The following is a 14,197-nucleotide window of genomic DNA, read 5'->3' as shown; positions in this document are numbered from 1 at the left end:
CATAAATTCCGCATTCCGGTAAAACGGATTAAAGACATACGAAAAGGGAAGAAAAGAGAAGCGGCGGAAATTTTAGATCAAGAAAGTCACGAGGAAATTTCTGGGGTTCCAAAACCTACATCCAGAGTTTGTGCGGGAAGACGCCGGGAAATCGCGTTCCAGACCCGCCAGTCGTTCTAAATGAAATGCCGGTGCTTCGGACGGGGATTTCAATCATTAACCCAAGGTTCCGGAGAAGAAGACTGAATATAAGGCTAGGATCTTCAACCATCGAGGTCGACAGTTTTGGCTAAACAGAGAGAACTCGAAAGGAAGTAACGAGGTGGAGGTCGATCCACGGCAAATCGTCCAGATCAAAAATGACGGATACCAGAAGCGAATAACTACGGAGGGAGCAGCCAAGCCGGAACCGATCAGACAAATCTGCATGTGCTCCGTACGCTGTTCCCCTTTGCCCGAAGCTCCAAGACGCCGGGAATCGCGTTCCAGACCCGCCAGTCGTTCTGAATGAAATGCAGGTGCTTCGTACGAGGATTTCAATCCTTAACCCAAGGTTCCGGAGAAGACTGAATATAAGGCTAGAATCTTCAACCATCGATGTCGACAGTTTTGGCAGGAACAGAGAGAAGTCGAAAGGAAGTAACGAGGTGGAGGTCGATCCACGGCAAATCGTCCAGATCAAAAATGACGGTTACCAGAAGCGATTAACTACGGAGGGAGCAGCCAAGCCTGAACCGATCAGACAAATATGCATGTGCTCCGTACGCTGAATCCCCTTTACCTAAAGCTCCAAGACACCGGGAATCGCGTTCCAGACCCTCCAGTCCTTCTGAATGAAATGCCGGTGCTCAATAAACCTCTAAGGAAAGAACTCAAAACCCGAGATGGAAAAGGAAACTAAGGACTCCGAGACGAATAGAGAAGAATTGTACTAAAGGCAAAAAGAATTCATGTGAGTCAATTGTTGTATATTACTTTTGTATGTGATGTAAGGACCTTAATGGACTGCTAAGTTTAATATGATAAGATAGTTATAGCCTGAAAATAATTAATGCATTTTATGGTTGGAATTATTAAGTGTATGGATCAGATCATAGCAAATTCCTAAGAAGTGATTGGGCAAAATGTTTAGTTGTTAATTGTAAGCATTTCTACGGCTTTATGCTGCATAATTACAGAAAATTGCCATAGAGATTCTGTTTTAAATTAGTTTGCTTAAAATAGGCGTCATAAATTATATTGCAGTGATTCTGTATGATATGTTACATAATTGTGGTAGTATGCTGTAGAAATTTGTCGTATAGAGTGTAGCTTAAGTTAAAGATATAAGAAGCAACTTCCCTATTGCATGTATTATACAATATTCAGTATTAGTATATAATAAACACGCTCGTTATTTATATTCAATGAGTACCGCCTGATCTTTAATTTCGCGATGCAAAATTATTCATTTTAAGTGGATATTGAATCCAACATTATTTCAAAGCCGAATAGAGAGACTACAAGAGTTTCATGCCGAATATACAAACTATATAAAAGTTTCGGTGGATCCAAGCGTAAATAAACCTTTCATGACAGGGGCAACTCGTATCGTAAAGTATAAGTTCTGCATCACTTCTACCTGAGTATTTACATCTGGGTCTGGCTCCCACTGATGAGACCTCAACAAAGGTAGAAATCGGTCTGGATAGTGAGCCCCCATAATGTATAACATCATACATGTTCGCTAGGAGATGTGTTTTACATTATGGGAAATACTAAGGATAGAGATCAGAGCTTACTCCACCCTTACTACGAGTTTCCCCTGTCATGAAAGGTTTGTTTACGCTTGGATTCGCCGAAACTTTTATATAGTTTCTACATTCGGCATGAAACCCTTGTAGTTTCTCTATTCGGCTTTGAAATAATGTTGGATTCAATATCCACTTAATTTGAATAATTTTGCATAGCCGAAGTGAAGCCGTTTGGCTCTCTTTTTCAGTAGTTATTTCTATTTATTTAACGACGGACATTCACGAAAGAGGTGCAACTTTATATCATATTAGTACCGTAGTGATTTGATATTTATATAATCCAGGAATGCTGCTCTGAATACAAGCTACAGAAAGGCAAGTTACATAAAGTCAGGAACACGTCTTAAATTACATAAAGACGTGTTCCTGCTCTGGAGCAAGCATGGAGATTTCGATCTCCATGCTTGTCTCCAGAACAGGAGCGGGAGCTGAAAATGAACCACCTAAAGATATTTAGAAGCAATCATGTCACATGAAATTCGAGTTGACAGCATATAGCTTAGAGCGCGCTGAATCTATACTCTCTACGAACCTAGATAGCATTTGCAGATATATATATATCTCATCTCATCTCATCTCATCTCATCTTCCTTTTACCCTCTTTTAACTTGCGGTGTCGAGGGTTTATTAATCATCAGAACTCAAACCGTTCGCAGGATAAGGTGGTCAGCCCTATGCCCCGGTGTATCCTATGTCCATTGTGTTGAGTTCTCAAGACCGGTTTGCCCGCTTTGCGGGATGAAAAACCCCAGGATAACCTTGGGGAAAAAAACCTACTGTCCACGCCTAAGTGCACATACATATATATACACACACACATACATATATATATATATATATATATATACATATATATATATACATACATATATATATATATATATATATATATATATATATATATATATATATATATATATACTGTATACGCACACTGTTTTTTGGTTGTCATAGACAGCATTATATACAAATTGCCTATTCAGTTACTAAACTTACGTGAAACTGTGGGAATTTCTTGAATACACAAATACCTTACCTCTAAATAATTGTACATGGCCAAATCGCAAATACTGTGTCCATCTAGTACTCTGTTGCTTGTAAACTCTGGAAGAACTAGTGCTGTTAAAAAAAGAGAGAGAGTAAATAATTAATTTCTGTTTAATTATGTATCCCACAAACAAAGAGATTATCACCTATGCTCTGGACATTGGCTCAAGCAGCTGCAACAACCACACAAACACATTAATAAGCATTCAACTAAGAATAAGTAAAGCAATAAAGACAACAGAGTAGATGACCCGAATTAGAGTTGTGAAAAGCGTACAAACTCCCAATCAGCTCGAAATGTCAATGAAAATAGAAAGCGCAAACAGTAATAATAGTAGTGTCGAAGAACCAAATTGGATTGCTCATACTTGCGATATCCATTATATTGCAAAAATGATACATCCCCTTATTTTTGTCAAATACTACTCTGTCGGTGATAAATCAAGTGGCACAGCAAAATATAAAGCAATTGCTGCACATCAGACTGCAATTAAATATATCACCGGAAGTAGAGAATGGATTAGCGTTAATCGTCTTCAAGCAGATGCAATTTTAAGATGTGACATTTGTCATCAGTCATTTCGTGAGATTGCAGCATAATTAGAGCATGGGGATATGAACTGTGTCTGATATCATTAACAGATAGAAACATGATGGTAAAAATAAATCCAAGAAATAATCAAATAGACTGCACAGTTCACACATTTCGGAGAAGAAAGAATAGTGTTGAGAAGTCTTTTGCAATGTACCTGTCGTGCATCAATGGATACTCTCAACCAAAAATTCAGGGAGCCCCGTGTACAATTTTGTGTCAGAACATTACGTACAAACTCCATGATCATTGTTTTCTCTCCAAGTGCGGGGTTTCAACTGAATGGCAGAACGCACATTATTGTATAAACACTGTTGGAATGCCGACTGTTGGAAAACTCGTAATAATTCCCTAGAGGAAATAATCATGATACAAATACTTCACATCAAATGAACGTGTTTGGGAAGAGAGCCGCTTTTTAAGGCATAAGAATTATTTAAGAGAAGAATATGAAATGATTCTTTCATTACCAAACCAACTTGATAAAATGAATTATTTTATACAAGAAGAAATTCTATCCTATAATGCAAAAAATATACAAATTTAGGAATGAATTGCAAACCAAAATATTCCCTGGTTTCACCACTGTCTGAATTTGTTGGTCGTTTTATAGAGTTCAGATGAGAGTTTCTGGCTTTCGCTCTCTAACTTTCCTGTTCCCACTCCATCAACCTTTTGTTAAAACCATTGCGGTGCCATGTTGATACAAATCAACGATGGGATTTTCATAGAAATTCCAAAGCCTGGTCATCTCAGAATTGTTTTGAATGTGGATATCATTAGGAGTTAATAGTTTCTGGTCATTAAAATAAGGGATTCTAGTCTATACCAACAGAACCATCTCCACACTACAACAGCAGAGAAACCACACTAAACTGATGGAGAATACGCTCCAGTAAATAACTTCTAACGGCCACCCTTCCCAAACACGTTCATTTGATGTGAAGTGTATGCATCGTGATTATTTTCTCAATGGAATAATGACGAATATTAGCTTTCTAACAGCGTTTCATAGCGAGCTCTGCACCACTGAAACCCGAGCATATAAAATAGACAATGAACAGTGGTATGTAAACATATCAAAAAATGTCGTAAACATATCAAAAATATGTTTACGACATTCTTTTTTTTTACCGAGGACTGAAAAAAATACATCTTTCCTAAATGGCAGTTATTTTTTATTCCATTGTAAAAGCCTCAGATGGTAAAGATGGACAGAAGTTAGCTTCGAACATTAAATCTAAATTAATTCTACATATAATTCACACAAGAAATAAAATATAATTCCAATCGTCAAACAAAAAACGTTTTCAATGGATCAATGGATTGGTCCTTTCGTATTAAGCGTATTTAACTCCATTACCGATAGAATCGAATTTTGTTCACACTTATTATGAACTTGTGTCAGCCAAGTATTGGATTCTGTCAACACCTAACTCCTCATAATCCTATCATATGTTATCTATACTCTATGAGCTTCAGATGACATCTACTTCAGAATATCGTTCATATTCAGCACATTAAAAAAGCAGATAAAAATATGTCATCAAACTATATCTACTGAGTCAGTGACATCAGTCTGAAAATAACGGAGAAGATCATTAACCGCCAGCCTCCTTCATCAATACCAGAAGGTCCACCGAATTCACTATAGATCCAGTGCAGACATCCCTTCCTACTCTTAGATCTTGAATGAGGACGCTTTCAAGAAAAGAATCATTCATTCAGGATTTAACAAAAACGCAATACTAAATAAGAAAATACTTGTACTGTTAGCAAAGTAAGCATATTATGTGAGAGAACATGTCACATTTTCTTTAGAAAAATAGAACAAAAAAATTGAATGTCTAAACATAAATCTATTGTTCAAAACGTTAATGTTAAATTGTGCTCTATACAAGAACGTGTATCTAATTGCTAACAAAAGTCCAAAGGTTGCTAACTGACCACCACCGATGACGTAAACCCCGAGGCAAAGGCGTTTGTGGACTCGCGTTTCTGCGAAAAGAGCGCTCATCGAGGATCAGAGATGTGACTCCACTTCGTAAGAGCAAATAGGAAGGCGCCGTGAATAAGAATTCGAACGCGGAAAGACGGCGCTATGAAGGAGGATAAAAGCGAGTTCACACGTGTTTGATTTTGATGGGTCTCTTTTTTAACTGCCTGTTCCTGTTTCCCGTGTGGACCAGCAATGCTGATGATCGGAAGGAAGCTTGATGACGACGAGCTGCAACTTTTTCCCGTTGCTGACTGACGCGAGTCGGACAAGGCTATACGCGAGATGAAAGCATTTCTCCAATTCGGGCCATCGGTAAAGGTTTTACCGATGTGAGACAGCAAAGGATTCCCTTTGATGGCGGTCGAGCTAACGACAGCAAGCCATGAGATGAGCGTGTGACCAGCAAAAAAAAAAAAAAAATGCCCAATTCGTGTCGAGCACGTGACTTCCCCGTGGCGGCAACTTACTGTAGCAGAAAGGTATCCCCTCACAAAGGAAGGACGAAAACTTTTTTTTACCTACGTCATAATTAGCTTTGGATGAAAGAAGGAACGAGATTTTGACTAGGAGGAAAGAGAACTTTATAGTAACCATGTGTAATGACTTATTGACTGTATTGGACTAGTAGTCTGAGAATTTAAGATTGTGCAGTTCCTAATCTAACGTGAAGGAGTCAAATGACAGAAAATTTAGTTTAGGAATTGAACTTATGTTTTGTGCTATGTGTGAACTTAATTTACCCATGGAATGTGAATAGCATACATGTCAGTTTGACATGTATGCTATTCACATGTATGCTTTTAACTAGTGATTTAGTAATGATATAAATGAATCGCTTTTGACATGTTATACTTAATTATAATCTCTTTGACCATTCAATAAACATGTTTTTCCATGTAACGCTGAGTTTTGTCTGAGCATGAGACTGATTTTACCGCTCATAAGACCACTGATCTATGCACATGGGGAATATAAAGGATGCTAAGAGCATTTAGGCCATGACCGTATGCTAAGATTATTGAAGCTACCTAATTCTTTTAACAAAGTTAGGTAACACTTGAACTCCGGGACGGTTTCTTTGGACAAGAATTTTCTGTCCTAAAGCTCTGACTGGTGCAGCTAAAATAAACAAATATCGTCAGAGTTTGAAAAGGGAAACGGGCTTCAGAGAGATAGTTTAGAGATTTATTCTTAGTTGGCACAGGAGAAATAATAGTAGTGAATTTATAGGAAACCAACGACATAACACTACATTGCGTAAGTAAAAACTTGTGGCACAAAAGGTTTCGAGAAGCAGCTGCTATTACACATGATATCTTCAAGGCATTTGATTGTGGCTCAGGAAGAGTTGCTCAGCAAATTGCAATCTTATGGTTTTCCTTTCACACTTCATAACTGAAGAGATAGTTTACTCTATGCACGGTCATTATTGTAATAGTCGCGGCTTTACCTCTTCAGATTTTCGTACTAAGACTGAAGTTCATCTATCTCCTACCCTATTTTTACTGTACATAAATCATCATGTGTTGGTTGTTTGTGAAACCAAACAGCCAACTCACTATACATTAACTTATTCGAAAGAAGTATGCTATACACATTGAAAAAATGATGAAACAGTCTACTATCAGCCGAAGCCAAATACGATACGATACGAGGAAGAAATGAAAACTGCTAATGAAACACATAAGCTGTACAGAAGCCTACAGAGTAAAATAAAACTCAGGAAAAAGCAGACTTATGGCCGGGGAACTGGAAATCGACAACCGACTCTCCAATGAAATGCAAATAAGCAAGTGAGGAGAAAAAATAACAGGAGCCTACAAAAAGGACATGCTAAACTAAATAGAATGAAACAACCGCTTCAATAAAGTCCTGGGTCAATAGCATAACGTAAGGGCAAGCTCTTCACCCAGGGGAAGAGTCATTATCAAAAATCTGACTGACATCCAGCGTTCTCTAGCACATTCTGGAAATAAAAATACTTATAACCATTAAAGATTAAAAATACTTATATCACATGAAGGCTTCTTCTGCCATATTGAATAAGCAATTATAATTTGGTATGGAACAAATCCAACTGGAATCATACTCAGCACTCTGCAAGCCATCTCAAGAGGGTCGTCAGGGTTTAGTCTCCCTTGAAACCAAGATTACATTCTTAAGAATCATCTTCTTTTTCAAAAGACTCAGCAGGTGACACATTCCTATTCACCTGTTCTGAATATATTCTTTAAAAAGCTACTACCAGAGATCTGCTACTCCTAAGAATGTCCAATGCATCAAGATCTTTTCAACTGTCTATCTATTATCGAGATGTTGCCCACCACTGAAAAGTCCAAGAAATGCATTACACACTAAACGGACCACCTCTGCCAGATGTGCTAATAAGAACCTCTGTTTATAATTCGATATATCATAGACCAACAACAGGATATCTTTTTGCTACATTCCAAATCAATTATCAGAACCATTAGATGTGGTTCTAAAAATAAAGTGGAAACCTTCGCTCATCTGCCTCTAAAAAATACAAACTCAATTGAGCAGTCCAGAAAAACAAAAAGGCTTTCGAGACCTCGAAAATGTGCAAGGCATTCAAATCGCCATCAATAATTTACAAATACCTACACTTACTTTTCAATTTACATCACCTAGCACCTCTTTAAGTGTAATATCTACCAAGCACAGGGAAATATATCGCATATTGATGTCATGCATCCATCTGTCTCACTTGTATCCACATCTCTACCACCACACGTATCGTCAAACTTTTATTGGAACCTTTCGGATAAAACAGGAAAGATTTACTGGATATAACTGCTAAACATTCGTTACCTATACTTTCAAATAAGGTTCATTTGGCATATTAACTAAATGTGAAATCTGAATATGAAACCATTAAAAGGATTTTTATGTTTCAAAGGCTTCAATTATTATTTAGAGGGTGCTTTAGCAGCAAGCGGTAGCAAGCACGCTATTTCGATGTAACCATATTTTTAGTTGCAAAGTAGATTTTTTCTGGTAAATTAAAATTTAAAGTGTATCAGTGAATTCCATTCTTCAAGCCGAACATATTGACGTAAAAACTGTAAGTATGTGTTAAGTAATAAGTAAATTATAAGTATTCAAATTTCGAAGTATACATTGGTCAACTATGTGAGAAGAGAACAAAGGTAGTCGCCATATTAGAAATTACAGCAAGATCGCTTTTCAGACCTCGAATATGAAGTCCTACAGATGGCACGAAGACTTAATGGGAGAAGAAAACCACATAACATGCAGGAACTGCCAGAGAAACATGCATTTTCTAAATTCGGGATTGTCCGAGGCCACTTGGCAACGAAAAGTGGCCTCGGACAATCGCGAAGTGTGACGAGTGGAAGTGTCCGCAATGTAGAGAAAACAAAGGAATGTCGCCTTCAACTGCAGGTGGGAAACAACCAATGCAGAAAACAACCGGAGGCGATAAACAGATAATGCAGCAATCAACTGCAGAGGGAATGAAAAACAAAGAAAACAACGGAAACCCAGGTGAGCCAATTTTGAATGCATTACTTGAAAATAGATTAAAAAACCTAAAAGACTCTATAATCGATTTTGTTGGAGAACTATTTGAAAAGCACACCATACAGATTACCGAAGAATTCAACCAATATGAGGAATTTATTAAATTTAATAATAACTCAGTAGAAGATGTATTATAGACCATCAGAGAAATTAAAAACTGCATTAAAGAGCTAACGGAAAGACAGCATAATCTAATTAACGAGACATGGGAACTACGACAAGAACTTAACTCTTTAAAGCAGCAGTACGAACTCTTAAACCAACAGCAGTATAGAAATGATCTCCTGATAGATGGTCTCCCAGAAATTGCTACGAACATCTAAAAGACACCATAATACAACTACGCCAAAAAATTGGTGCTCCCATTGAATCAAAAGATATCCAGTCAGTGCATTGGTTACCACAAAATAGGAAAAGAGAAAATAATTCCATCCTCCTCCCATTGTGGTGCGACTCACCAACAGCCCAACAAAAATTACACTTATAAAAGCTAGCAGGATTAAAAAACCAGTAGTCAAGGATCTGAATGGAGCCCACGACAATGCCCCAATATACTTGTCCGAATACTTAGCGCCATATTATCAGAAACTATTCTACCAAACAAGGAAAGTAAAAACAGAACAAATTACCATTTTATATGGATAAGAGACAGCAAAATATTCCTTAAAAAGACACAAGACGCAAAACCAATCCAAATAAAATCCGTAGAAGGCCTCAGTAGGTTGCCACATTAAAAGGAATATTGACGACTCGTAAAGAAGGGAACAGCACACCAACCTACATGAATGCAGACAATCAGGCAGATGTAATCACCCGGGAACATGATAATTGCCATATTCTGAAATCAATAACAGAATGGAAACAAGTGACTATCCCCAATAAAGGACTATCTATTCTCCATATCAACATCAGAAGCATTAAAAAATACTGACTGACCCTGCAAGCTTATCTGAAGGAAGATATAGAAAACATAGACATTATAATATTGACTGAAGTATCTACGACAAATGAAGAGGCAACCACCTACCAAATGCCAAACTGCCAACAACACAAACACTGCAGACAAACAAAACGAGGCGGTGGTATAATAATATTTACTAAACATAAACTAGAAGTAACAGAAATAAACTATAAATTAGAATACGCAGAAAACATATGCCTCGAAATTAAAAACATCAAACAAGAAAACTCCTTGATATTAAACGCAATATACAGACCACCCAACTTAAGCACCACAAATTTTCTAGATGAACTAAACAGATGGTTTTCAGCCACGAAAGAAGGCGCCTCAGAATACTTGATAATAATAGGAGACATGAATATAAACATTGGGAACATAAATAACAACGCAGAACAATTCCTAGACCTATTATCGGCATATAACATAACCCCATCCATACAGTCGTATACATGAGAAGAGATAGTCGGAAATACAACAGCCTCATCCTGTATTGACCATATAAATATACGGGTCCCTCCAAACAGCCACACAGCAGCCGTCATAATATGCAAACTGGCAGACCATTATTTCACAGCATTACAGTTACACACTGAACCAGAAAACCCATAAAACTGACTGAGATTACAAAACAGCATTATAGCTTTTTAAACGAAACAATAGTAAATGATGAAATCAGAAAAACAGACTGGGTGCAGATAGCATCTTTATACTCTGCTGAAGCTTTATGTAATAATCTTGAACTTGCATTTAACAAAATATATAACAAAGCAATAACAAAAATAAAAATACTCTCCCAAAAGAAACAGAATCTATGGATAACAGATAACATATTAACAGACATACAAAGAAAAGATGCTCTATAGAAACAACTTAAGTAACCAAACAATATCGCTTTACAAGCTGAATACAAAAGAAAACGGAATCTCCTAACAACACAGATTAGAACGGCAAAAAGAAACTACTACAGCAATAAATTAACAACAGCTCATAACGACATAAAGGAAACCTGGCATCTGATTAATGAAATGCCGGACAATATACACAGAGCCACTGCCTCAGAAACAATAAAACACAGCTTTGCCTGCGACCCCAAATCCCTCAAACAGTTGGCAAACAACTTTAATCAGCACTTCGTGAACTCTGTCCAAAAACTACAAGAAACAACCTTTCCTCACACAAACGAACATTCTCCACTAGGTCCACGAGCAACCCAGTCGATGTGGTTCCCCACAGTAACAAAAGAAGAACTATCACTGGCAATTCAAGAAATTAACCCTAAAAAAGGACCGGGGATAAACGGAATCAGACCAAAAGACACCAAGAAACACTCACCCAACCTACTTCCAGTTATACAAAAACTGTTAAATAAAATCTTCGAAACGGCACACATACCTGAAACACTGAAGACTGCATTAATCAGACCCATACACAAACATGGAAAAAGAAACATTATAAGTAATTACAGACCCATCGCCACGTTGTGTGCAATCAACTAAATCATTGGGCACATCGTGCATTGCAAACTCTCCACATACGTTAAAAATTTCAAATAATACCCAAAACACAATATGGCTTTCAAAAAAAAAATAAAGGAACAGCAACACTCCTGGAAGATTTCACAGACCTAATAAGCGCTGCATTGGATAAAAACAGAATAACATTAGTCGTATTCATTGACCTAACAAAAGCGATTGACACAGTTACACACAAAACCTTGTTAACGAAACTAACGCATATCGGAATCGGAGGTCGTCAACTCCAGTGGTTTAAAGCATACAAGAAAAACAGGAAGCACATCACATGTATAGGATCAGCATACAGCTAAGAGGTACCGGTAACCCGCGGAGTACCGCACGGAGCTGTCCTATCTCCCATTCTATTTAACATATATACACACACGACATAAGCCATCTTCTCCTAAAAAGTAAAATCTTCCAGTACGCAGACGACACAGCCATAGTATCCATTCACAACAATGCAAATATATATCCCGATGGCTTTAACAGGTCTTTAAGGCCCACAACCTTTCAAGCATGCTTCGATTTCGTAACCGAAGTACGAGGATAGGATGGTCACCCCTATGCCTGTAAATATTCTTGGCTGTATCTCTGTGTGTTCACGGGGCCAGTTTGCCTGCTTGCGGGATGAAAAACCCCAGATAAACTGCCGGAAAAACCCTGCTGTCCACGCCCAAGACTGGCTAACTTGGCTATGACTGAGGAAGATCCTTAAGCTCCTCACGTCGGCGACGGGAATCGAACCTAGGACATTCCGTCCCCAGGAATATGGTTGCAAAGCCACTAATGCAAATATCGCTTACACAAATATGCAACACAGCATCAATCAAATTACTAATTGGTTAACTGAAAATGGCATATATATATATATATAAATCCTGGAAAAAGAAAGCTAATGATATTCAAAAACCCCCAAACCCTGCCCATAGAAACTAAATATCTCACTATCCGACATTCATCCTCCTATACACAAAGTGCTGAACCTAAAACCACAACCATCACACAGGTAAAGACAACACACTATCTCCGACTTCACTTCGATGCTGATCAAAGATGGAACAGCCATACAAACTACCTACACATCAAGCTTAGGATAATAGCAAGCAAGCTATACTGATTAAAAGACATTGCCCCCACATAAATATATTAATCTGTAAAGCATTATGTGAAAACATTTTAAGATAAGCAATCACATCATACCCATTCTGCGCAGACTACAGACTTAACAGGTTACAATGGTTACAAGATAAAATGGTAAAACTGATATTCTGGGAACAACCCCCACTTATGCAGGCAGCACGGACACAACACAAAAAATTTAAGGTGAAACACTTATGCCACTACATAGTCATGTTAAAACATTACTACAGCCCAACCTATAGAGTAACCAGAACAACATGTCAGATAACAAGACCACAGTCAACAAACTACATAACATATAAGTACAACAATCACCACGAAAAAGCCCCCCGAAACTTCTATGTACCTGACATGATAAACAAACTGCCATTCGACGACAGAAACCTAGGGAGACATACAGATAGCTGAAACAGGCGCTATATAAATATTATAGCGAGAATGAAAATTAGAGAAATTCCTGTTTCTCTCCCCCCCCCCCCCACAAAACTTATGACAAACTCCTCTCAAAAAACACCACTACAAGAACACAAACAAACACACCATGTCCAAATCCAACCCTACTTGCAAAAATAGCAGTTGAAATCTTCCAAGCACATACCAACAAATAGTAAAATCAACACCTGGCTTGCGACCAGTATAGAAACATAACCGCGAAACCACCTCCATCTATTATCTTCCTCAGATATGCTCTGTAAAGCTTCGAGGAAGAAATAGAAAATGCCTCCCAAAGAAAGAAATTAATACATTATACAGAAAAAAAGAAAAATCTGTAGGAATTTCATTGTTACAATGTAATCAATGTATCTATCATATGTAATAAAATGCATGTGATGTAAAGTAGTGTACGAATCATATGGAATCAAACGCATGTAACGTATGTATCACGTAATCAAATGTATGTATGTACGCAATATAAATATCACATGTAATTTAAATATGTAATCATAAATTTTAATTAAAAAATTATTATTATTATTATTATTATTATTATTATTATTTAAAATATTATTAACATGCAAGTATCTGTTATTCACAATTGTAATGTGTTATAAATATTATGTGTATATACTTGTAGATATAATTATTATTGTATTTATTATGTAATTTATCTGAGACGTTAAAATGTTAAAAAAATTATTATTATTATTATTATTATTATTATTATTATTAAGGGCTACTCTTAAGGAGTCCTTAGACTCATCGAGAGTGGCCCTAAACATCATGTCAAGAGCTATTCAGCATTTGCACAGTATCTATCATACTTTGCTTTGAATTCATTCACAGTCATGGCACCCATAACAGACTCTGGCTGCTTATTCCACTCATTCACCACTCTCCAAGTAAAAAACCTAATTCTAACACCCTTGCTTAGTTTCCATGGATGGCCTTAGTTCTCCCTCAACCACACCTGCTCCGAAAAATTACCTCTGAATTAATTTCGTAAAAAAACCCTCAATAATTTGAACATATCATCCCCCTTTCCGTCTATCAACTAATTTCGGTAACCCCAAAAAGCTTCAACCTTTTCTCGTAAGGTTCATTCCATAGACCATCTACAATCTTGATCACTTGCCTCTGCATCTT

The 14,197-nt window shown here is 37.2% G+C and overlaps 1 protein-coding gene across 2 annotated transcripts in view; it reads right to left on the bottom strand.

Annotated features, from left to right (window-relative positions):
* cn (Kynurenine 3-monooxygenase cn) overlaps positions 1-14,197 on the bottom strand; it is a 105,429-nt gene that overhangs the window by 15,056 nt on the left and 76,176 nt on the right. The window contains exon 11 of one of the 2 annotated variants that reach the window (XM_090396910.1): positions 2,830-2,912. The exons of the other annotated variant lie outside the window; for it this stretch is intronic. Coding sequence (XP_090253036.1) covers positions 2,830-2,912 — 83 coding nt within the window. The remainder of the gene's footprint in view (positions 1-2,829; positions 2,913-14,197) is intronic. 2 annotated transcript variants of the gene reach the window in all.

The sequence above is a fragment of the Typopeltis vanoorti genome, chromosome 8, assembly GCF_054136105.1.
Source record: "Typopeltis vanoorti isolate ZY-2024b chromosome 8, IOZ_Tvanoo_1.0, whole genome shotgun sequence".
NCBI classification, from domain to species: Eukaryota; Metazoa; Arthropoda; class Arachnida; order Uropygi; family Thelyphonidae; genus Typopeltis; species Typopeltis vanoorti.
This window is presented reverse-complemented; position numbering and strand designations above follow the sequence as displayed.